General features: G+C 46.9%; 1 protein-coding gene across 1 annotated transcript in view; it reads right to left on the bottom strand.

The window, feature by feature from the left end:
* The window catches only part of GLIS1 (GLIS family zinc finger 1), a 234681-nt gene extending 220503 nt beyond the window's left edge, over positions 1-14178 (bottom strand). The window contains exons 1-2 of the mRNA XM_019020611.4: positions 14074-14178; positions 12776-13076 (exon numbers count right to left, since the gene is read on the bottom strand). Coding sequence (XP_018876156.3) covers positions 12776-13034 — 259 coding nt within the window. The 5' untranslated portion in view covers positions 13035-13076; positions 14074-14178. The remainder of the gene's footprint in view (positions 1-12775; positions 13077-14073) is intronic.
* Between the last annotated feature and the right edge of the window lie 9948 nt (positions 14179-24126).

The raw sequence follows: 24126 nt of genomic DNA, 5'->3' as shown, positions 1-24126 counted from the left end.
AGTATATAGCAGCCAGAGCCATGGAGAGAGTGGGAATGGGAAGAGTGGGGAGGGAGAGGTATGAGGCTGGGACAGGAGACACCCTGCAGACTTGCTGAAAGAGGAAAGCTGTTGGCCTGTATTGCCTGAGACAATGAGTAGGTATTCACTCCAAGAAGAAAGCTTAAGCCACCAGAATCGGCAACAGGTACAAGAAAAGGGCTGCCCAAAGCAGTCCTCAAGCCCAGGATTTAACACTCTGTGTCCACCAGTGTCCTGTAGAGGGCTGGTCTGCAAACTCAAGTTCTGACCTGTCCTCAGATTTCCCAATTGTTAGCCACCTAGAGAGCCCTCTTCCACCCTACCTCACTGATTCTCATGCTACCCTGGCCAGGGGAGTGAGCACCTGTTTCCATTCTATAACTCAGCAGACCAAGGCTGGGTGAGATTGTCTGAGGTCATGAGGCCGAGACTGGCTGGAGAACTGGAGTCTGCCTAGGACAGACAGCAAATGATAAGGTGCTGATGCCGCACAGAGGCCTGGAAACCCGGCCAGCCTGAAGGGGGAACCTGCAAATACCGACCCTCCAGGCTGCGAGCTCCGAGGAGGCAAGGGCTCCATCTGTTGGCTCTCCATGGTGACCCAGGGCAGAACCCAACACTGGGAGCACAGCGGGCATCCGATAAATATGGATAAACCAACCAACCACCAGCCAAACACAGGTACAGCCATTCCAGTTTTCAGGCTAATTCTACATACTTCATCCCATCTGCCCCTAACAATTGGCCAGACAGGGGTCATTCCCCCATTTTAAAACGGGGAACTGAGGCTCAAAAATTGAGAGTCACTCTGAGTTGCTGTACTGAAAATCTGCTTCAAGAACTTCCCAAGAAGCCCCGCCTTGACTGGAGAGGGGCAGATTCATCCTGCCAGGGTGCTGTGTTCTTTCTATCCTTTGCTCTATCCTCTATCAGCAAGTCAGAGATGCGTTCATGACATACCCTGTTTCCAAGAAGCCCACAGTTTCATGGGGAAGGGAAAAATGAACGCAAGCATCTGGAACACCTGACTCTTTCATGAGAGATAAATGAAAAACAGCAGTCAGACAATGAAGGAAGGACGGGTTAATTCTGGCTGGAGGAGGAAGTTTTTTGACTGTGATGAGTGGGTAACATTGGACCCAAGGCCTTGATGGAAGGTCCAACAGGTGGCAAGGTGTGTAGAAGGGGCGGGTGGGTTGGCAGCTAACACCTACCAGCTCTAGAACTCCGGGCACATCATTTAGCTTCTCTGGGCCTCAGCTTTCTCATCTGCAAAATAAGGATGCTAACACCCACTGTGCAAGGAGTGAATGTAGAAAGAATTAAATGGCCTCATGGGACGTCTACTCACAGCAAGACTCAACAGATGGAAGCCACTACATTACTGCAGGGCCAGGCAGGCATGGGGACGTGGGGAACAGGGTAGTCCTGGCATCTTAGGTTTTAAGAGGAAGAATCAAGGTAATTCCTCTGGATATTGGAGTGTGACAGCAACTCCCAGCCCAATAAACCAGGGAAGAGGTGGTGGTGTGCCTCCAGACCCACTCAACAGACAACCCTCATCCCACTGGACACCACAGGCTGAACAAGCATCTTGGACTGACCCAGGGCCAGGACCTGTCAGAGAGATGCACCGAGGCAGCCCACACCCTCCTCCCTCCCCAACCTCCCCCAGCCCTAGGGGAAACCACTATGCCCACCAGCCAGACCTGCATCCTCCATCTCTGCAGCTCTAGCCTCACTTTGACCCCAAAGTCCTTATTCTTGTAATTACACCAAAAAAGAATTAAAAAGCAGAATCTGGGAATAAAGTACTATAGTGCAGAGGAGAAACAACATCAGACAGAGTCAGGCCTGGGACCTAGCCCAGCTCTCCACTCACAAAGACTAACAACCACAGCTCACCTCTGGGACACACCTGCTGTGCACTAGCACCTGAGCTATGTGTTCTACAGACACTCCTCTTAATCCCCCTAGCAACCCATGAGACAGGAACTATCTCCACTTTTCAAATGAGGAAGACTGAGGCTCAGAGTTCAACGAACTTGCCTAAGGCCTAGCAGGTGATGTAGTCAGGATCCAAACTCAGTTCCGACTCTAAAAGCCATGTGGCCGCCTTTGGATAAGTAACATGGCCTCTCTGAACCTTAGTCTTCCCAACTACCCAAAGGGGGCTTGAATGAATAATATGATTTCTGGAAAGCTTTATAGTTTACAAAGCCCAAAATGGTGCCCAGAGAAGAGCCATGAGACCAATACATCCCCTAGGGGCTCTAAGCCTGTCCTGGAGTGGAGATCTTGGGTGTGGACACCAATCACCACCCCAGCAGGGTCACCAAGAGCTACCATCCTCTGGCTCCCAGCTCTCAATTCCAACATTTGGTCTAAGGTTCCTCTTCATCTTAGACAAATCTGGGTGAGACGTGTAGCAACCACTCGTAGCTGCTCTTTAAGCCACAAGATGAGATGCGTGTCACAGTACTTGGGGCTTTGTCTTAAAGGGAGGATAAACATGTGACAAAAAGCGCCAATCCTGGCCAAGAGGCCAATGGTCAGTCACTGCAGGACAGTCATCAGGCCCCAAGCTCCTCCACCTGGCCCCTGGCCTGGCAGCTCCAAAGGCTTGCAACGAAAGAGCCTGCAAGCCCTGAAGCCAATCCTTCCCAGAGGGAGGGGAGAGGGAGGCCCAGCTGGGTGAGTGGACTCCCCCAGGGTCACTAGCAATCAAGGGGCAGACCTTATTTTGAAGAGCCTCAAGACAGTGTTGGAAAGAGAACATGATGGTATCTGCATGTGAGAACTCATGTAGCATTTACTGGCATCTCAGCACCATAAGACAGGGCAAGAAAAAAGAAAAAGAATTTACTGGCATCTCACATGTGTTGAGAGCTTACCATATGTTCAACCTTGCAGGAAAAACAAGAACATCAAACACAGCTCCTCCTTTACAGGCTACAGGCTCCTTGAGACTGGGCTGTACTTCATTCCCAAACTTCCTGGACACTCACTTGGAGCCAGCCCTGTGCTGGCCATACGGGGTTCAAGGATAATGACACTCTGCCCCTGTCTTCAAGGACGCATAAGTAAATAGGAAATTTCCATAGAGTATGAGCAGGGCTATGGCAAAAGGAAGGGTAATAAGAAAGGGAAGACTTCGAAGAGGAGGTGGCATTTGAGCTGGGTCTTAAAGAATCAGTAGGGTCAATCTGGTGGAATGGAAGGGAGGGAAAGCCCTTCCTAGAGGTTCTGTTTACCATTTACATGGTAGTCCTAACAATAATAATTATTATAATCCCAAGATTAATTGAGCATTTACCATGTGCCAGTCTGTTTTTTAAGCACTTATACATGTGTTAACACATTCCACACTCACAACAGCCTTGGAGATCATTACTATTATTATCCTCATGTCACAAATAAGAAAATTGAGACCCAAAAAGCTCCCTAACTTGCCAAGGTCCCCAAGTTAGTACACAGAGCCAGGGTTTGAACCTAGTGGCCTGGTTCCACACCCATGCCCTCAATCAGCACCCTATACACTTCTTATATACAAACTTCATGCCAGACTTTGTGCTGGACACAAGAATACAAAGATGAATCTTTGAATATTATCTATTTTTCCACTTGTTCCAAAAATGATTTAAGGAGGCACAAAGATGAATAAAAAGAAGCCCACAGATTATAAGAAAAGAAGGCCAGGTAAAGAATAAATTCCAGGTCTAAGGCCGCATAAGGAAAAGTCTGCTGCCACCAGCAGACATCAGCAAGAGATGGAACTGGCCTGGCACAAAGGCCTTGAATGCCAGATCAAAGGGCTCATATTTTTCCCATTGGCCAGCTGGCTGTCAATCTACATGCCAAGTATAATTTCACAGATCTTTAAAGCATGTACCAAGAACTATCTGTAGGACAAACTGATGTCTCTACAGATGTGTGTAGATGCTGTCGTGGTGGATAAAGTACATATCTACTTAAAAGAGCTCTTGAAATGAGCAGTTACCTAAACCTCATTAGGTATATTCTGCTTCAAGAGATACTAAAAGTATAGATGCTGTCACGTGGACCGTGGAAAGATTTTTGTCCTTATATTTAGAACATTTGGATACCCCTGCTGTCAGGGATGGGAAGTAACACAGAGGTTTTAAGCGAGAAGTTCTACGGACTTGAGGTCTGGGATTTTTGCTCCGCATCCACCCGCAGACCCCTCCTCACCAAGCCGCTCGATCTGTTTGAAATCATCCGTTTGAAGGCCCGAAGAAGAGCCTGCCCCAGCGAGAAGCCCTAGCACAGAGATATTCTCACAAAGAGCGCTCCGTAAGTACAAATGACTGTTTGATCAATCATTTGGCCTCAGCGTGGGATTTGGTTAGAATTAAAGCCATCTGGCTGGGGTTGGGGGGGGGACGGAGGGAGGAGACAAGCAGGCGGGAAAAAGACCCACCCCCCTCCCCCAAAAAGCATTGTTAAAATATAACAGGGAAAAACAGTAAAGTTCCTGCTGTTATTTCAGCCTAAGCCACTTAATCCATCAGCACATAAAGCAACTTATTTTATGACCTTTTCCCTTTAAAAAATAAATCAGAAGACGATGCCTTGAATTCAGATATCTCTGAAGCACACTACTCATCCCTCCCAGTGAAATATCCTGTTTCATAAACCTTCTTCGAGATACTTGAAACTGCAGATCACTAAATGCTTTGCTTTAGGCATCTGACATTCCAGAGAATTAATATTTAAACTTATTATAGGAAAAAAGAATTGAGTTTGGTTGAAGCATGAAATATTTAATAGTGTCTCCAAATTAGAAACCCTATTTTGTTTCGCGCTGGAAATGCCACGATATTACCTGGGCTTTGCACTCAAATAAGATAAAATGCAAAGGCAGTCTTGAGATTAAACACACAATTACAGCCGTTTTCTCCAGAGAGATGGGGAGTGAGACAGGTTTGGGGAGTGGAAGTGATTGAGTTTCATTTTTACGATACGCTTAAAATTATATTATCATTCTCTGCCTTGAGGGTTGGACTTGAGACTGCTGAAGCTACTTAACCACCGAAAACGGTGTCAAAATCAGTGACTCCGCGGAGGCCTATTCTCAGGCTCTTTAAACCGTCGTCTTGGAATGGGCCCACTGACGAGCAAAAAACTCCGTAACTTTCTCTGCTCGCTAGGACAAAAGTATTCAGTGGTTTAGGATAAAAATTAAGCTCCAACTGACACAGTGGATCCTGGCAGCCTCTGCCGGCACGTGTAATTTATTTACAGGGTTGGAAAGTCGGCAAAATACATCATCAACTCTTACACAAACTTCTACTAGGTATTAAATACCCAACCCTCTGAGAAGTAATTCATATAGTCCAGCAGCGTTCCAAAATAAACCCAATCTCCAGCCCTCCGGAGAGCTTAAAACAGCAAATGGGATCTGTATTTTTCAAGTCAGGTTTATAGTACTTCCTGGTTTCTTGCTAAAGCCTGATTTCTAGCAAACCTGTTATTTAAAAACAAAGGTAACATCTAAAAGAGTAATCTGGTTGCTAAAAAGACACAAATAGGAACAGGCTGGGCTGTACGGCAGGCAGGGCCATCCCTCGTACTTCATTCACTCCCCTTCAGACACAGCGGCACGTAGGAAGGCAAAAACGCCTCGGACCAGAACGGCTCCTGCAAGTCCATCTTCAGAATCAGTATGACTCCCTGAGAATGTACACATTCTCATGAACGCAGGTGCAAGGCCACAGATGCAACCAGCCGTGGGACCTTTACCTTCCATGGGGGGGTCATCTAGCTCATTCATCATTTGACACAAAAGACCCATTTCTCACAAGCAAACTCTCAAGTTCACTCTGATCCCCAGCCTGTTCTCCCTCCCAAGCCCTACTTCCTCCCACCAAGTGTTTAACAAGAAATAATTGTTTAATAGATCCCTGAGCCAACATGCTCGGGGAAGCACGTATTCTACAACCAGGCATGGTGGGGATCTTGAGGAATTCTCATCCAACAGATGTCTTTGAAAGCCATAGAGGGGAGACTACGACCGGGGCCTTGGCAAGGAATCTCCCCATATGGCAAGAAAGACTCAGACAGGGACTACTACCTGCAATAACCAGTCAGGATGGGAGTTGCCACTGCTTCTGAGAAGCGGTCCCTCCTAGGGGCCCCCTCCATGGCCTCAGAGAGTCTTTTTCCAGACCCCAGATTCCTGAGGATCCTGAGTCACTGGGAACATTCTCCTTTCCCTAGTTCTGCAGGGGGAGAGGAGCAGTGCCCTATGGAGGCAGAGTATCCCCTGTAAGTCGCACCTCAGCCTGTTGGCTGAGACTGAGAAAGGGGTGCTCTGGGATGTGGCTGTCTGGGCCCCCTGCAGCCTCCCGCTGCCTTCCTTTGGGCTTCCTTGGGGGCGCGCAGCTCTCTAGAGCCGCATCCTCTCCTTCCCAGCCGCCTGGGTTTAAGAAGCTGGTCCTGGAGAGTGGTGTATTTTCAGAGGAAAGTACTGGCTCTGCTGTCAGACAGACCTGGGTTCACATTCCAGGCTCTGCTGCTTACTACATGCACAACCTTGGACAAATCACTTTGCCTTTCCAAGCCTCAGTCCCCCCATCTTTAAAATTAGAACAGTGCCTCCTTTCTTCCTAGGGCTGCTGGGCATAATTAAATGTGATCACGTCTCTAAAGCATCTCACCTGGCACAGAACAGCCGCTCGCTAAAGGTTATTGACCTCCCTCTTCCCCATTCTTTCTGTGTTCATCTTTAGCAGTCGAGAGTTCAAGTGTATAACCTGGTCTGAGACAAAAGTGGCCTCTTCCTACACCCCAGATCCTTCCAAACCTTCCCAGCCCAGTCAGTGTGGAATCCTGGAGTATCAGCACGCAGGGACTATGGATCATCCAACTGAACTGCTCTCCATTTTACAGATGGGAAAACCAAGGCTCAAAGCACAGGGCACGGCCCACTTGCAAAGATGCTACACAATGGCTCATGTGTTAGCTCCAGGCAGGCCCAACCATAACCACCAAATAAATTCAGGCCATCCAGGAAATGCGTTATTCAGTTAACGGACTAAAGGTCTCTTCTCAGCGCATCTGACTCAAATGCTAACTTTAAAAACACAGCTCGTAATGCTAACACGATCCGCCTCGATCCACCGGAAACCTACTGAAGGAATAATCCTTTGGAGTTTAAGGGGAAAAAGGGAAAAAGAAGAAAACAGATGCTTTAAGTGACTTTCAACTCCGAGACCACTGGGTTAGGGTTGTATTCTCTCCACCCCCTACCCAGCCCAGCCTTCTGCTTTCTTTCAGTTTCTTATAAATATGGCTTTGGGAGACCAAAGTAGCCACAAAACTACTTTCCCCCCCTCTTTTCTGCTTTCCTTACTCAGTAACTCAGCTGTCAGTCCCTGGACTTTGCTTCCAATGCTGAAAGCTTTTTTTTTTTTTTCATTGTAAACTATTAATTTGGGCAGTGGCTGTTGATAAACAAGAAGTCCATTTTTAAACTGCTAGAATCATTAGCACAGTGAAGGCGAGCAGCACAAATATTTCAGGAGTTTGGTCTTTTTTCCCCGGCCCTGGTATTACAGCTGTGCTTTTTGCATAATGCAGTCCAAGTTTTCAAAGCCCACTGCAAACATTGTTTCATTTCTTCTCCCCCTTGAACTGAATGTCTTTGTTTCTTTAAATATAAAAATAAACTACCCCCTACCAAAAGAAACCACACAATTCTCTAGGTCCAAAGTAATTGCAACTGAAATCTATATTAAAAAAAAATTAACAAACCACACATTATAATTTAACTTTGAATATAACCGTATATGTAAGGTGAGGTTGCTGAAATACTATCATATCGTGTTGAAAACAGAATTCTTTTCCAAGACAATTGAGAGAAGGAAGGGAAATTATCCTCAGCGATAGTCACTGGTCGACTTCCCAATAAAGTTTATTTGTTTGTTATTTTTTCCCCTAATCCTATCCAAAACAGATTGAAAACCCTGTCCTAAACTTTAGTTTCTCCCCTCTTCCAGGATACTGGCCAAACTCCACAAAGTAAAACCGAAGAAAATGATGATAATTATGCAACATTCAGAACAAAGAACATAAGAATATATTTTTTTAAGTGATTCATTGTGCACTTATGCCTGTAATGGGATTTTAACGCACTGTAAAAATAAGTGTGCTGGCTCACTAAGCTTCTCACGCAAATGAAACGCAGGGAGATGAGTAACTCTGAGATGAGGTTCATTTTGTTTTTTGTTTTTTGTTTTTCAGAAAAAGAAGGATGAAGAAAAATCATAGCATATAAAGAAATTTACATTTTTAAATCACAGACGGAGCAACATAGACTATCGATGTGATTCCACAGCTCTGAAGCTCTGCAGACCTCAGTCCAGCTAGGCACGCTACAGGTAAACTACTCAGAAACAACTAAGCCTAAATTAAATTACGATCTCACGTGATGGTCCCCTTGCCATTTTGCCCACAGAGTCCTAGCTTCTAGAAAGCTTGAGAGGCAGCAAGGGAAGAGGAATTCTAGCCGCCCGAGATTCTTAGGGAATCTTTGGGAATTATATTTCCGCTACATGTCTATAAAAGATTTGTCGGATACATAACTCTTATGACTGTAGACGCAACATGTTCCTATCTCATTTTTTACCCACACACATACTTGTTTCTCTTTGTCTCACTGAGCCTGACATTTGGCCAGCAGGTTTTTCTCCCCCTTATTTGAAACTTCATGCACTGAAAAAATTTGGATCTGATTATTTCCGGATCGCAGGACCAGCACTTTAAAATGGATGAAATGCAAGCAAATTGCCCACTGGAGCCGGAGGGGAGAAATGCTTTAAAAGTCACTCATACCTTTCTATGAGGGATGCGCTAGCCTTCCAAGGCCTCCCCAGAACATCACAGGAACTTCTTATTCAGATGAAGAAATTCAACCAGGTGGTACCACCAAAACATCATGACTTACTGTCCACCGCCCCCACTCCGAGTTCATGCACACGATCTACAATTCCTTTTTTTTTTTTTTCAAGTTACAAGACTGACTGCTTTTTGGCATTTACAGCCATGATGGCTGTTTTTATAACGGTGGGGTTCACATTTGTCGTGATCAACCTCTTTTTTATTGCAAGGATGCATCCAGTCTCAGTACACAGTGAAAGGGCCCAGTGAGTCACCGTAAATAGTGACCTCATTATCTGGTTTGGTGTGGGAACAGCAACTCTGGACAAATGGAACCATGTGGTAAACTATAAAGTTTTCTAACTATGGCATAGATACTAGTTACCAATTCCCAAAGATGTGAGACAGTAGAAATACCAAAAGCAAAAGACATTTTTAAATTCTCTGGGAACGTTCAGAAGGCCTTCGTGTGAATGCCAGCTCTCGGCCGCCAACACACACATGTAGAAGGTACAAGTTGTGGAACCAGAATCAAATATTTGCAGCTGGAAGCCTGGAAACTGCCACCTACTGTCTGCAGCTTTGAGCAAATCCCTGAACCTTAATGTCTGCATCTATAAAATGGGAATCACATTAATAACAGCCAGTATCTGCCCAGCACTTTACAGACTTCTACATCTGCTCCCTCACAAGAGCCCCCAAGGCAGGCAGAGCCCAGCTGGCGTGAGGGCAGACAAGAGGATGTGTGGGAACACGCTCTGAACACTGTAAAGCACCGTGCACAGAGAACAAGCGTCATCAGGCCATCACCACAAAGCTGTCCGCCTGCATAAAGCCCAGATGTTTACCTTCTTTCCTTGTCAGGACTTATAAAAGCAGAGTGTCGGGTGTTTAATAATAGGAAAGAAAAATGCAGCATCTGGCAATTTGGCTTTTCCAGCTGTTTGGAATCTGGATAAACGGGACTCTGCCATAAACAGATCATGATTCTTATTGTAAATGATGACAATGTTAGTCCATGACGTCACACCATCCCAGTGCCTCCCGATTCCAGATCAAATACACAGGCCCCAAACATTTATGGATAAACTACTAGATTCAAGAACCCACTCTCTTCCTCTGCTTAGGGACTGTCTGAGGCAGGCGGCAGAGCATCTGAAACCTGACCCCAGGCTGAGCCATACTGTCTTCTCTCCGGTCACTGGGCAGCCGTGGCCACAAAAGACCCGAAGCTTGGCACCTCTCAGCCTCCCCTGGCTAGCACACCACAGTTAGCACCCTTCACATTCAGCATTTTAAAAATGTAACCTTGCTTCCTTCTCACTCTGTCCCCTTTATCTCAAGTGTCACTGACCCTTGCATGGGCCCTGCACGAATTAATAAAAGTGCCTCCTTCTACCTTGTTAGCTTATAAGGCATTCTTACAACTCTTGTTTTATTTACCCTGCAAGGTAGGCACCATTATCTCTCATGCAAATGAAAACCCAGAAGTTGAGAATGTGAAACAGGTTACAGTAGTAATCCTAAAAATAACCAGGCACTGAGGTGGCCCTTGCACACTCTTTATCACTAATGAGCTCATCAGTCTTGCGAATTAAGTCTCAGGGTAAATTTACAAACGAAGGAACCAAAGGCTCAGAAGAGTGAAATCGCTTCCCCCAAGTGCCACAGATCATAGATGGTGGGGTCTCACAATTCCCAGCACAGTCAATACATATTTTTCAATTGGTATTTCTGTCTGTTTCCAATAAGCCTGAGAACTTGGAGCTAGACACCAAATATTCAAAGGGTTACATGGTCTGGGACTATTTCGGTGGGAGTAGGGGCAGTAAGAAGGTGCCGTTTCCTCGCAGCATTTTTAAGGACGCTGAAGAACTGGGGGAAAGCTGGTTTTGTCTCGGGCCACTTGGTGACTGCACTGTGAGGAAAAGCTTGCCTACAGCAACACAGAGGCCAGCAGGGAAACCTCTCCAAGCCCAGGACCCTGAGCCTTCCCTTTCTCCCTAGGCCAGGTTAGGCCAGAGCTGTGGCTTCCCTAACCCCTGCCCTACACATACCAAACACTTTCCCACCTTCAGGCCTCAGTTTCCTCACCCTTCAAATGAGTGGGATACATCCCACCACAACAGCCTCACTGGGAGGCTATGAAGAAAAGTTGTGAAACCTCTTGGAAAAAAGCTTCACCAGAGAGACCAGCTTAAGGTACAAAGAAAGAGGCTCTTCCTCCCATCCCTTTATTCTCCTCTGCCCTTTCCAAATGGAATGCTGACTTAAAGATCTTTTATTTTGGACATGTTTGGGGGTGTGCGTAAAAATAACTGGGGTTAGGGGGAATGGAAGTAGGAAGATCGCACACAAAGCCCCCAGGTGAAAGGTCTCACCATAGCGTGGAACAAAGATTATGTTCGGGAGAGCTGTTTGCTAGGTCTGCAGAGAACTCGATCTTCAGAGGACAGCCATGATTTTTTTAAACACAGAACGTTGCAGGAGGGTATCTATTTAAGGGAGGATTGTGTATGGAGCGGGGCAAGCCAGGGAGCTCCCGGCAGCAAACATTACTCATGTCTCGCTGCGCAGCGCTCCTCTCTGGTAAAAGAGACCTCATATGTGTGTATTCCAGCAATAACACTCAGCAGGCATTTCCCGCCCCTCCCCACTGTATCTGTCCTTCTAAAATATTATCTCTATCCCTTGAAAAAGAGGCTGGCATCTAAAACAAGGAGATGAGAAGTAGTTCTCTCTTACAAAGTCAAGTGTTTTCTTCAAAAAAGAAAAAAACTACTTATGTTTATTTCGTTTTACTAATCCCTGAACCAGGGAGTTGGGTGTTTTTGATCCACAAGGAGCTCTCAACTCTAAAAGTAGGCTGCCTACCCCTTCCGAGTTGTGGGGCTGATGCTAGGAAGTGATGCCTATAACCATAAAACCCAAACTGTTTTTGTCTTCCTTGAGAATCATCTGGAATGACAACCAAGAGGTTCCAAATGCAGATATAGTCAAACCCCAAAGCCTTGGTTTCCCCTAAGGGGAAAAAAAAAAGGGGGAGGACGAGGACACAGCATCTTAACAATTTCTCCAATTCCTGGTTAATTATCTGTCAGCACGAAACTCATAAATAATGACTCAATAATAATTAACTGTGATGAGAAGGGCATGTTCCTGAAAATCCCAGCACCATCTCTGACTTTGAGCCCATAAGCCATACTGGGACCCCCACCTTCCCGTGGCCAGCTTCACTGGGGGACGAAGGGACTTGCCAAGGAGCCTGTGACCCAAGACTACGCTGCCGAAGCAGCAAGTACAGAAAAGCCATGTTTAAGTAAGGACGTGACTAGGCTGGATTGCTGATGCAGAAAATTTTCCATCAGGAATCCAGAAATCATCTGGTTTAATTAATTCCTCACTTGACAGATGGGGAAACTGAGGTCCCAAAAGGAGAGGGGTCTTGCTAAAGGCCTCTGGGTTTTGTCAGTTGAGGAGATTGAAATACTTCAAACTATGCCTTGAGCTGCTCAGAAACAGATACTAATATATGCGTTGCTATTCGCCCTCATGTATAATAAAATTTTGACAAGTTTCTATGCAAGCTTTATCAGAAACATACAGAAGCAAAATTACGTAAGCTGAGAGCTTTCTATAAACACATTTCCCCAAACGGGGCTAATTGAGTTTAAATTAGATGCTTCGCAAAGCAGGCACACTTTCAGACTGACAAGCTAGTCCCAAACAATAAGAGAGAAACTGAGGAACTCCGAAGAAAGTTCCACCAAGCTCTCCCGAGCACGCGGTGGCGACGCCGGACAGCCCGAATCTCCACAGGAGCCGCCAGGCACGTTGGCAGGGCCGAACTCACCCTTCCCGGCGGCGGCGGCCTTGGATGGACCGTAGTCTCGGGGACTGCGGGGCCGGAGGAGGTCGTGGGCGCGCGGTGGCGGCGCAGGCGGCCGGGCTAGCAGGTCCCGCGGGCCCCTGTCCCCGCAGCCGCCGCCACTCACGGTGACCCTGAAGGCCATGTGCGCGCCGAGGCTGGCGGGGCCGCGGTCGGGGCCGGGCGCACCAGGGGCCTCCTTAGGCCTCTTGTCCGAGTGTGCCTCAGCCACCTCACAATGCATGGCGCCGGGGCGGGGCGCACGGCTGGGGGTCGCGCCGGGCTCCTGGGGAGGGGAGACAGCACAGCGAGTTAGAATGCGGAAAGCGGCCCCCGTCTTGTCCCGGGGCCGAGTTTGAGCAGGTCACTGCCCCTTCGGTGGATTGCGCGTCTTAACATAGGTTAGCACCACAACACCTAGCCCAATCAGAGGTCAAACCCACCTGATTCCACGCAAAAGCCCCCTCGCTCAGGAGCGGTTCGCCCTTCCCTGGTGTGGGGAGGACCCCAGGCCCCCGCGCCGCGGCGCATTACCGCGAAGTCCCACCCAAATCCGCCTCCACCGAAACCAGCCTCCTTTGCACGAATGGTGAAACTGAGGCCTGGAGCGGGTAAGGCGCCTGTTCCGCGTCCCCCAGTGGAACACGGAGCCGGCGGCAACGAGGATTCCCAGAGCAGGGCTCGGGCGAAGCCCCGAAGACGGCTCCGGGTAGGTCACTGGCTGCGCGCTTCGTCGACTCTCCGGGGCCAAGCTGCGCGCAGAAGCTGCGGACCCGAACCCAAAGGCCCGAGGGAAACCCCCAGAGACTCACCCGCGACCACCCGAACCCGGAAAACAGCAGTCCCAAGCTGGGCGCTGAATCCTGCGACGCGAACCCATCACGCGCAGCCGGGACACCCACATTCCCATGCGCAGCGGAGGAACTGAGCCCGTCGCGCGCGCAAACCAGCACAGTGGGCAATTCCCACGCGGCCGCCGCCACACACCCGCACACCCGCCGAGGCACGCCCGGGGACGGACACCCCACCCACACTGCCGCTGGTCAGACGCTCAGCAGCGCACAACCACACAGTCCCACGCTCTCGCCACACGCGCGTGCGATGGAGGCCGCGCCGGAGCCTCCCTCAGCCCTTCCATGAGGGCCCCCCAAACTCTCCGTTCCCCTCCGCGCTCCCTGCGCCATCCCCAAGCTGCCGGGGTTCGAGCGTCGCCGGGACGCCAGCCTCGGATCTCGAGCCCCGCACACGCCCCTCCCTCGGCCGCGGGCCGCGCCCCCTCTCACCTCGCAGCGGCAGCTGCAGATCGCTGGGCGCCCGGCTCGGCGCGCCTCCACTGGCGCCGCAGCCCCCGCAGCCGCCGCAGCTGCCGCCGCCGCTGCCGCGTCCTGCGGGGCGGTTCCCCGGGGGACGGGGGCGGGCCCGCGTCTGCCCAACAGCCGCTCCAGCCACTGGCTGGCCGCGGCCGCCCCGCTCATGCCAATCGCGGCGCGAGGGCGGGGCATCCCTCCTGGGGGTCTGGGCGGGGCCCGACGCGGGGCTGAGCGGAGGGTTTGACAGGCGGCGGCCGGCTGGATCCCCGCGCTTTCCGCTGTTCTCTGACGGCCGAGCCGGGCAGGACGGCGGGGCGGCGCCGAGGCGAGAGAGGCTGGGCTCGGGGGTCGGCGGAGTGCACTGGGCGTGAGGAGTGCCGGGCTGAACCCGGCTCCCTGCCCGCCTCTCCACTAGCCCCGGGCAGGATCCTCCCTTCTCCCGGTCGGTTTTCCCCTCCGTCAGATGGGAACGGCGCTGTCTGCTAACGCGAAGCGGACAGATGCGAAAGTGCTTGAAAAGTTTTCTTGCAGAATCCAACCCTCTCACTGGAGAATTTGCAGAGATTTCACAGCTAGTGGGCAGCAAATTTGGGACCCAAACCCAGGCCTCTCAGCCCACTTTCTTACGTTTGTTTTTGTGTTTTCCGCCGGAAAGAGTCCAGGGTAAAAGGTCTCAAACTCTGAAGTTAAAGATAAAAAAATAGTGCCTGATCCCAACTAGGAAATATTCCAATTGAGTCTTGGGGAATAGGCCCCCAGCACTTAGGCTTTTAGCGAGCTCCCGGGAGATCCTTACAGATCTGGGGATTGAGACCCACTCTAGGGGTCTACTCTGTTGTCCTGCCTTCTGGGATGCCCCCCGCAGACAGCACGCAGTGTCTCAGGGGGCCCTGCCCAACGTGTAGGAAGAGCACGGGACAAAGAACAGTAAGGCTTCACAGAGCCTGCAGGCAATGGCTCAGTTCCCCGCTCTGAGCCTGAGTCCTCCCGTGTAAAATGGCAGTGTTTGCCTAGGCCTGGTCTACCTGCCATGCCTACCGAAGGATCCAGCCAAGCCCTGAAATGGTTTCTGCATTTCACCTAGGCGCCTCCTGTGCACTGTTTGATGGTGGTCTGGGCTGGCTCCAAGGGGCCTGACTGGTTTCGAACTCCTTTGAAGTCTGGTCTCTTTGACCTTGGTCTCAAACTGGAAAATGTATATGGAGCCCTTCTGGACTACACAACATGTCAAGTTCATAGCACAGGACTCTGCACAGAATAACCGACCCCAAGCAGCATCCTCAGAATCCTGGAAAACCAGGATTTTAGAATTTCAAAATCATAAAATTGGATTTCCTATAATTTGTTTAAAATAGTATCTAACAATTAGAGTAATAATAGTAAGAAAGACTTTGAGGTTTCAGTTAGACCCACCCTCCATTCAGAGGAGAAAGGACGTGACTGGCCTGTGTCAATGTGGTGGAGGGTGGCAGAGCCCCGGGATCCAGGCTTCCTGACTCCAGGCAATGCTGTTCCTTCAGTACCAACCACTCTGCTGCTCACAGGGAGAGGGTGTAAATCAACCATGCCCATAACACACAGGCCAAGGGTTGCGCCTCACTCAGTGCCTGCACCCCCCACCACCACATACTCTTGTGGAGTCACAGCTGGTTCTGCTGTCAACAAGCCACGTGGCTCTAGACGAATGGTAACCTCACTCTGGACCTCAGCTTCCCCCTCCAAAGGCATGAAGTTGGAAGATCTCTGGCCTTTCTAGTTCTGCTCTTCTCTTCAGTAAGGCCAGGATCCAAGTCCTCTGTCCTCCCTCTACCCCCCCCAATGCTCCCCCCCGCCCCGCTGCAAAACACACACACACACAGCAAGCACTGCGCTGCACATTTAGTCGGGACTCTGAAAACGTTTGCTGAATGAGTCACTTAACCAACTGGACCTGAAAGCAAAGGCCCTCCAAATTTCCAGATGAAGAAACAGCTCTTTCCATTATTCTTTTGAGCACTTACCCTGGGCCAGCCCCTATATCTGAGCTAGGGACACAGAAACACAGAACCCGCCTCCTCCCCTTCCCCTTAGTGAGCTCACAGGTCCACCTGACCAAAATAGGTGGGTTTGTGAAGGCTGGCAAAGTGATGAGAAGTTTAATCTGCTCAATAAAACAGACCTCTTAAACACTGTAAATGGCAGGACCCCTTTGGAGATACTCAGAATCTAGTAGGTATATGCTTTTTTTTTTTTTTCCGCAAAGGAAACACAAGAAACTGTTAACAGTGGTTAAGGGAATGGAGGACTGAGGGAAGGCCTGCACTTTTCATTTTTATACTTGTCTGAACTGATTTGTGTTTTCTAAGTATATATTATCCTCCCTCTCTCTCTCTTTTTTTTTTTTTTTTTTTTGTTTTTTGTTTTCTTTTTCTTTTTTCAGACAGAGTCTCACTCTGTTGCCCAGGCTGGAGTCCAGTGGCACAATCCCAGCTCACGGCAACCTCTGCCTCCCGGACTCAAGTGATTCTTCTGCCGTAGCCTCCAGAGCAGCTGGGACTACAGGCGCGCACAACCATGCCTGACTAATTTTCGTATTTTTAGTAGAGACAAGGTTTCACCATATTGGCCAGGCTGGTCTCGAACTCCTGACCTTGTGATCCGCCCGCCTTGGCCTCCCAAAGTGCTGGGATTACAGGCGTGAACCACCGTGCCCAGCCCCTCCCTCTCTTTCAATAGGGGTTATTTGAGCAGTGGGATTATGTGCTGCATTTTTTTCCTTTATATTTTTGGTATTAAAATAAAACTCATTAATATTTTAATTGTCAAAAACAAAATAAAGTGAAACAAAGTAACCTGCTTCTCACTTTAGCAGGCTAGACAGTAATGTCTGCTTTTTACACTAATCCGTGTTACAACTCACACTCTCTTCTGCCCTCCCAGTCCCACAGACAGTCTGTCTACTGGATATCTCTATCAGGATCCATCCGCAAAATCGAACATCATTTTTTCATCTCTGACGTTGCTCCTCACTCCTATGTCCCTAACTGGGTGAATGGCCCCATGGCCAACTCCCCCAGTTCAGAAATCTGAGTCATCCTCAGCCCCTCCTCTCCCATACTCCTATATCTGACTTGTCATAAATTTAACTAACAATCCTCCTCCTCTCCATCCTCACTACTACATTTCTTCCAAGTTCTTTTTGCCTCCATCCTCATCCTTCTCCTAATTAGTGATTTTCCACACTGGTCTCCTTATTGGTCTCTAAAGTATAGATCTGGCTGGGCACAGTGGCTCCCACTTGTAATCACAGTACTTTGGGAGGCCAAGACAGGAGGATCACTTGAGGCCAGGAATTGGAGACTAGACTGGGCAACATAGCAAGACCTTGTCTCTACAAAAAATAAAATAAAAAATAGTCAGGCATGGTGGCCTGCACCTGTAATATCAGCTAATCAAGAAGCTGAGGTGGAGGATCCCTTGAGTCTAGGAGTTTGAGACTGCAGTGAGCTATGATCATACCACCGTACTCCAGGCTAAGTGACAGAGAGAGACCCTATCTCTAAATAAATAAGTAAATAAATAAATAAATAAAAATATAGATCTGACCATGGCACTTCCCTGTTTAAATCTCATAGCTCCCAATGGCCATCTAAATAAAATCAAACCATTTTCTTACCCTGCTCCCACCTCTACCCTATGTTCCAAGCACCTTGGAATAGTTTTCATCTCCTAGAATCCAGAACATATATTCATGCCTTCATAGCTCTGTATATGATTTCTCCTCTGCTAATATTTTCTCCCCTTATTCACCTTGCCTACTTCTTCCTATGAATCATTTCATACCCAGCCCAAGTGTCACTTTCCCACAAGCCTTCCCTGAATCCTCGAGGGGGCTATAGCTATTTTCTCTCTGCACACTTTCACAATCCTCTGCTTTATTCTATCTGAGAACTTATTACAGTTTTGTAACTGCCTATGTAACAGCCTGTCTCCCCCATCTAGAATGAGACCTCTGTGAAGTCAGGGGCAGCCTTTTGCCTTTCTATCTTCAGAACCTAGAAGAGATTCTTGCACAAAGTAGGTAAATATTTACTGAATGCTGATTGAATTATTAAAGACTCACCACTAATTCATTTGCTAGCCTACATGTCTAGCTAAGAGCTTCCCCACCCTATCAAGACGTCTCTCCTCACTGTCTTTGTTCAGGGGTGTAAGCATTCACTCAGCAAATGGTTGAGGTAAAAATAGACATTTCTGTGTCTAAGGCGTCCTGTGTCCAGGAGATAGGAGGAAGGAGAAGGAAGAGAGGTGATCGATGTTACACTGCTTACCCTGCCTCTGTGTCTTGCAGCAAGGGAAGAATTAACATTCAATGGGGAACCTACCATGTACCATGGCTGACACTCTCCATATGTGATCTCACTTAATCCTGACAACTCTGGATAAAGAGGTTATCATCCCTATTTTACAGGTGAGAAGATAAAAGTTCAAAATTAAGTGACCTCCCAAAGTTCCCACAGTCAAGAGTATCTGCCTCCCATACATCTATGGCCAACTGATTTTCAGTAAGAGTGCCAAGACCACTCACTGAGGAAAGAATTGTCTCTTCAACAAATGGTATTGGGACAACTGGATATCCACCTGCCAAAGAATGAAGTTGGATCCCATCTCACATCATATTCAAAAAGTAATTCACAATGGACCAATGACCTAAATGTAAGAGCTAAAACCATGAAATGCTTAGAAGAAAACACAGAGGTACACACCTTTTTAAAAAATAATTTTTAGGAGTAAATCTTCTTGATCTTGGATTTGGCAGTGGATTTTTTTATTTTTTTATTTTTTTGACAGAGTCTCACTCTGCTGCAACACAGTGGTGCAATCTGGGCTCACTGCAGTCTCAACCTCCTGAGTTCAAGGGATCCTCCCACCTCAGCCTCTCAAGTAGGTGGGACCACACACTCTGAAGTAGGTGGGACAACAGGTGTGTGCAACCATGCTCAGCTAAGTTTTTAAATTTTTTGTAGAGACAAAGTCTCACTATATTGCCCAGGCTGGTCATATATCCTGGGCTCAAGTGATCTTCCCGTCTTGGCCTCTCAAAGTGCTGGGATTACAGTCATGAGCCACCACACCAGTCTGGATCTTTGATACAATACCAAAAACATGAGCAATAAAATAAAAAATAAATTAGGCTTCATCAAAATTTAAAACTTTTGTACATCAAAGAACATTATCAAAATACTGAAGAGACAACCTACAGAACGGGAGAAAATATAGGCAAATCATATATCTGATAAGGGTCTAGCCTCCAGGATATACAAAGAACTCACACTACTCAAAAACAAAAACACAACCCAACCAAAAAATAGGCACAGGAGTTGAACAGACATTTTTTCAAAGAAGATATACAAGTGGCCAAGCACATGAAAAGATGCTCAACATTATTAGCCATTAGGAAAATGCAAATCATAACCAGAATGAGCTACTAGAGAAGCTGAGGTAGGAAGATTGCTTGAGGCCAGGAGTTCGAGACTGCAGTGCTGATGATCACGTCTGTGAATAGCCACTGCACTCTAGCCTGGGCAACATAGTGAGACCCTATCTGCAAAAATTTTTTTTAATTTTTTAAATAAATAAAAACAAAACACAATAAAATATCACTTTACATCCAATAGGATGATATAACTGAATAAAAGGAATGTCTCAAGTTGAATGATGAGGAATCATAAAAAAAAATGAGTGTTGGTGAGGATGTGGAGAAATTGGAACCCTCAAACATTGCTGGTGGAAATGCAAAATGGTTCAGCCACTTTGTATTTTTTAGTAGAGATGGGGTTTCACCATATTGGCCCTGCTGGTTTCAAACTCCTGAACTCAGGTGATCCACCCCCTCGGCCTCCCAAAGTGCTGGGATTACAGGTATGAGGCACCACGCCTGGCTGATTCAGTCACTTTGGAAAACAGTTTGGCAATTCCTCAAAAAGTTAAAGATAAAAGTATAATATGACCCGGCAATTCCACTCCTAGATATATAAAACTGAAAACAGGTAGTCAAACAAATACATGTACATGCATGTACACAGCAGCTCTATTTGCAATAGCCAAAAGGTGGAAACCCAAATGTTCATCAACAGATGAATAGGCAAATAAATTGTGGTTATACATACAGTGGAATAGTATTCAGCCATAAAAAGGAATGAAGTAGGCTAGGCACAGTGGCTCACGCCTGTAATCCCAGCACTTTGGGAGGCTGAGGTGGGTGGATCACCTGAGGTCAGGAGTTCAAGAGCAGTCTGGCCAACATAGCGAAACCCCGTCTCTACTAAAAATACAAAAATTAGCTGGGCGTGGTGGCGGGCGCCTGTAATCCCAGCTACTCAGGAAGTGGAGGCAGGAGAATCGCTTGAACCCCGGAGGCGAAGGTTGCAGTGAGCTGATATAGTGCCACTGCACTCCAGCCTGGGTAACAGAGCAAGACTCCATCTCAAAAAAAAAAAAAAAAAAAAAAAAAAGGAATGAAATACTGATAGATGCTGCAGTGTGGGTAAACCTCAAAAACATGGTAAGTGAAATAAGCTAGACACACAAAGGTCACATATTGTATGATTCCATTTATATGAAATATCCAGAATCCACAGAGACAGAAAACAGGTTGGTGGTTGCAAGGGTCTGGGGGAAGGGGTCAATGTATCTGCTCAATGGGTATGGTTTGCCTTTTGGAGTAAGACAGATTTGGGGGAACTTGATAGAGGTGATGGTTGTGCAACATTGTGAATACATTAAATGCTACTCAAGTGTTCATTTTTATTTTATTTTATTTTATTTTATTTTTTAGAGATGGGGTCTCAGTATGTTGCCCAGGCTTGTCTTGAACTCCTGAGTTCAAGCAATCCTCCTGCCTCAGCCTCCCAAAGTGCCAGGATTACACGCATGAGCCACCACACCTGGCCTAATTGTTCACTTTTAAATGGTTAATTTTATGTTATATGAACTTTACTGCAACTACAAAACAATTAATTTAATGAAAATAAAAAAGAGTATCTGCCTGAGCCCAGAGCTAGGCTTCCTTCACTGCACTTTGGGGGCATTCACTGAGGACAGCCCATAGAATGGCATCTATAATGGTTGTGACTCTGGTGCTATCAAGCTGAGGGATGGCAAGTCACCACACTTGCATTCTGAACACTGAACCTGCCAAATAAAGATGACAATACCTGACCCACCGGAGCTTCCATAGAGACTCAATGCAAAGGTGGAAAGAGTAAAATCAAAATGAGAGATGATGATAATGATGATTAATGAAATATCCCAGTTACCTCTCCCACAATTTCTGGTGTTCATCTTATAACCTGAAGATGCACTGTTAAAAACAAAACAAAACCCTGAAGAATCCCAGTATAGAACAATAGAACACAGTCACAAAGGGCCCCTAAGGATGTTTTAGGTAAAAACTCATATGATTAGAAAATAAGAACCAATTTAAACTAGGAATGCAAGAAAACTTTCTTACCTAGCTAAAGGATATCTAACAACAACAACAACAACAACAACACAAAACAAAAACAATCCTCCCACCACCACCAAAACCTACAGCTAACATCACATATTTACCACTACACTTAGTGTAAAGACTAAGTTCCCTAAGATGAGGAACAAGGTAAAGATTCCTGCTTTCACTATTCCTATTCAACAGCATACTAGAAGTCCTAGAAAGTGCAGTAAGGCAAGAAAAAAAAATAAAAGAATAAAAGGCATATAGGCTGAAAAGGAAGAAACAAAACTCCCTATTGGCAAGTGACATAATTGTCTATGTATAAAATTCCATGAGATCTACAAAAAAGAAAAAACCTCCTAGAACTAATCAATTAGTTTATCAAGGTTGCAAGATACAAGTTTAATATTTAAAAGTCCATTGTATTTATATATACTAGCAATAAACACTTAGAAATTAAAATTTTTCAAAGTACCATATATAATAGCACTGAAAAATTAGATATAAATCTAAGAAAATATGTACAGAATTTGCTGAAAACCACAAAACACTGACAAAAGAAATCAAAGAAGACCTAAATTAAAAGAAAAGGTATACTGTTTTCCTGGTTTGGAAAGCTCAATATTGTTAGGATGTCAATTTGCCCCAAATTAATCTAGAGACTCAATACAACTTCAATTGAAATCCCAGCAGGATTTTTTTGTTGTTAGTAATCAATAAGCCAACTGGAAAATTTATTTGGAAAGGCAAAGGAACTAGGATAGCCAAAACAATTTTGAAAAAGAACAGAGTTGGAGAACTCACTATCTGATTTTAAAACTCACCATAGGCCAGATGCGGTAGCTTATGCCTATAGTCCCAGCCTCTTGGGGCTGAGGCAGGAGGATCACTTGAGCCGAGGAGGTTGAGGCTGCAGTGATGAGTCATGATAGTGCCACTGCAGTCCAGCCTGTGCAAGAGTAAGACCCTGTCTAAAAAAAAATACCTCACTATAAAGCTACAGTAATCAAGACAGCGTGGTATTGGCAAAAGAATATATACAATTTAAAAGAGTCAACTTGATTATTCCTAAAAGTAGACTCTCTTCTGAATGAAACTTTAGGTTAATCAGAATCACTCTCAAAATGGAAAATTAAATGGCTTGGGAAGCCAGGTTCTTCCCAACTCATTTCCTGTTTCTCCTCCTTTCTTCCCTCCTCATCCTGTGTTTTCTCTTACATGAGTGATGACCCCTCCAAACCAGGATCTGATGGGTTATCCCAGGCTCCTTTCTCCCTACCCACCCCTTCAGACACCAAGGCTGTGATTGCTGCCTTCTGAGCACCTGCTCTCCACCACCACAGCAGTGGCCTCGTGAGGCCCCATCATGTCCATCCTGAATCACGGGGCCAGCTTCCCATTGGTCTCCCTGCCTCCAGCCTGGCCCCTCCAGTCCATTCTCCCTACAGCCAGAGCGATCTTCCTAAATCACCCATCCAACCATGTGGCTCTCCTAGCTCCAAGCCTTCTCAATGCTGGGGAACTCCTTGGAGGCAGGAATTCTTTGTCACAGTAGCCTCAGGACCAAGCCCATGCCTGGTGCCCATGCACACTCAGCGAATGATGATTGAATAAATGCACATTAATAAAGTAGATGAAGAACTTATTGAAGGAGGTGCAGGCCCTTCAAAACCTCATTCAGAGAGGTCAAAACACAATGGCTAAGAATGCAGGGAGGAGGCACCAAGGTCTGGATCCCAGCAGTCTCTATTCTCATCCAACAATATTGGTTGAATACTACAATGTACTCAGCACTGTCCTAGGCGCCAGAGATTCATGGAGCTTCTCTGTGGACACAGAGTATTCAACTAATAATACAAATGAATGCATCGTCACAAATGATAAGACCCTAAGGGAGAATGCTCCATGCTATGAGAGGGTGGGAAATGAGGAAGGGGACTGGAGGCCTGACCCCATCTATGGGGTCCAGGAAGGCTTTCCTGTGGAGGTGATCATTAAACTAGACTCTACGGCTGGGCACGGTGGCTCACACCTGTAATCCCAGCACTTTGGGAGGCCAAGGCGGGCGGTTCACAAGGTCAGGAGTTTGAGACCAGCCTGGCCAACATGGTAAAACCCTGTCTCTATTAAAAATACAAAAATTAGCCAGGCATGGTGGCGGGTCCTGTAGTCCCAGCTACTCAGGAGGCTGAAGCAGGAGAATCGCTTGAACCCGGGCAGCAGAGGTTGCAGTGAGCCGAGATCATGCCACTGCACTCTGGCCTGGCTGACAGAGTGAGACTCTGTCTCAAAAATAAACAAATAAAAATTTAAAAAATAAACTAGACTCTATGAGGAGGAGAAGTTACTGGTTGTGGCATTGAGGGAAAGCTTTCCAGCTAGATAGAGGACGATGTCCGAAAGCCCTGAAACTAAAGGAACTAAGATCACTTCCAGGCAGCAAAAGAAGGGCAGTGTGACTGGAGCCACAGAGTGAAGGGCAGGAGGGCATCAGATGAGACTGAGGAAGGGCAAGGTCTGGATGCTAAAGGAATGAAGGATTTTACCTGGAG

Source organism: Gorilla gorilla, chromosome 1 (assembly GCF_029281585.2).
Source record: "Gorilla gorilla gorilla isolate KB3781 chromosome 1, NHGRI_mGorGor1-v2.1_pri, whole genome shotgun sequence".
Taxonomy (NCBI): Eukaryota; Metazoa; Chordata; class Mammalia; order Primates; family Hominidae; genus Gorilla; species Gorilla gorilla.
The sequence above is the reverse complement of the archived record's forward strand: the minus strand, read 5'-3'. Positions and strand labels throughout refer to the sequence as shown.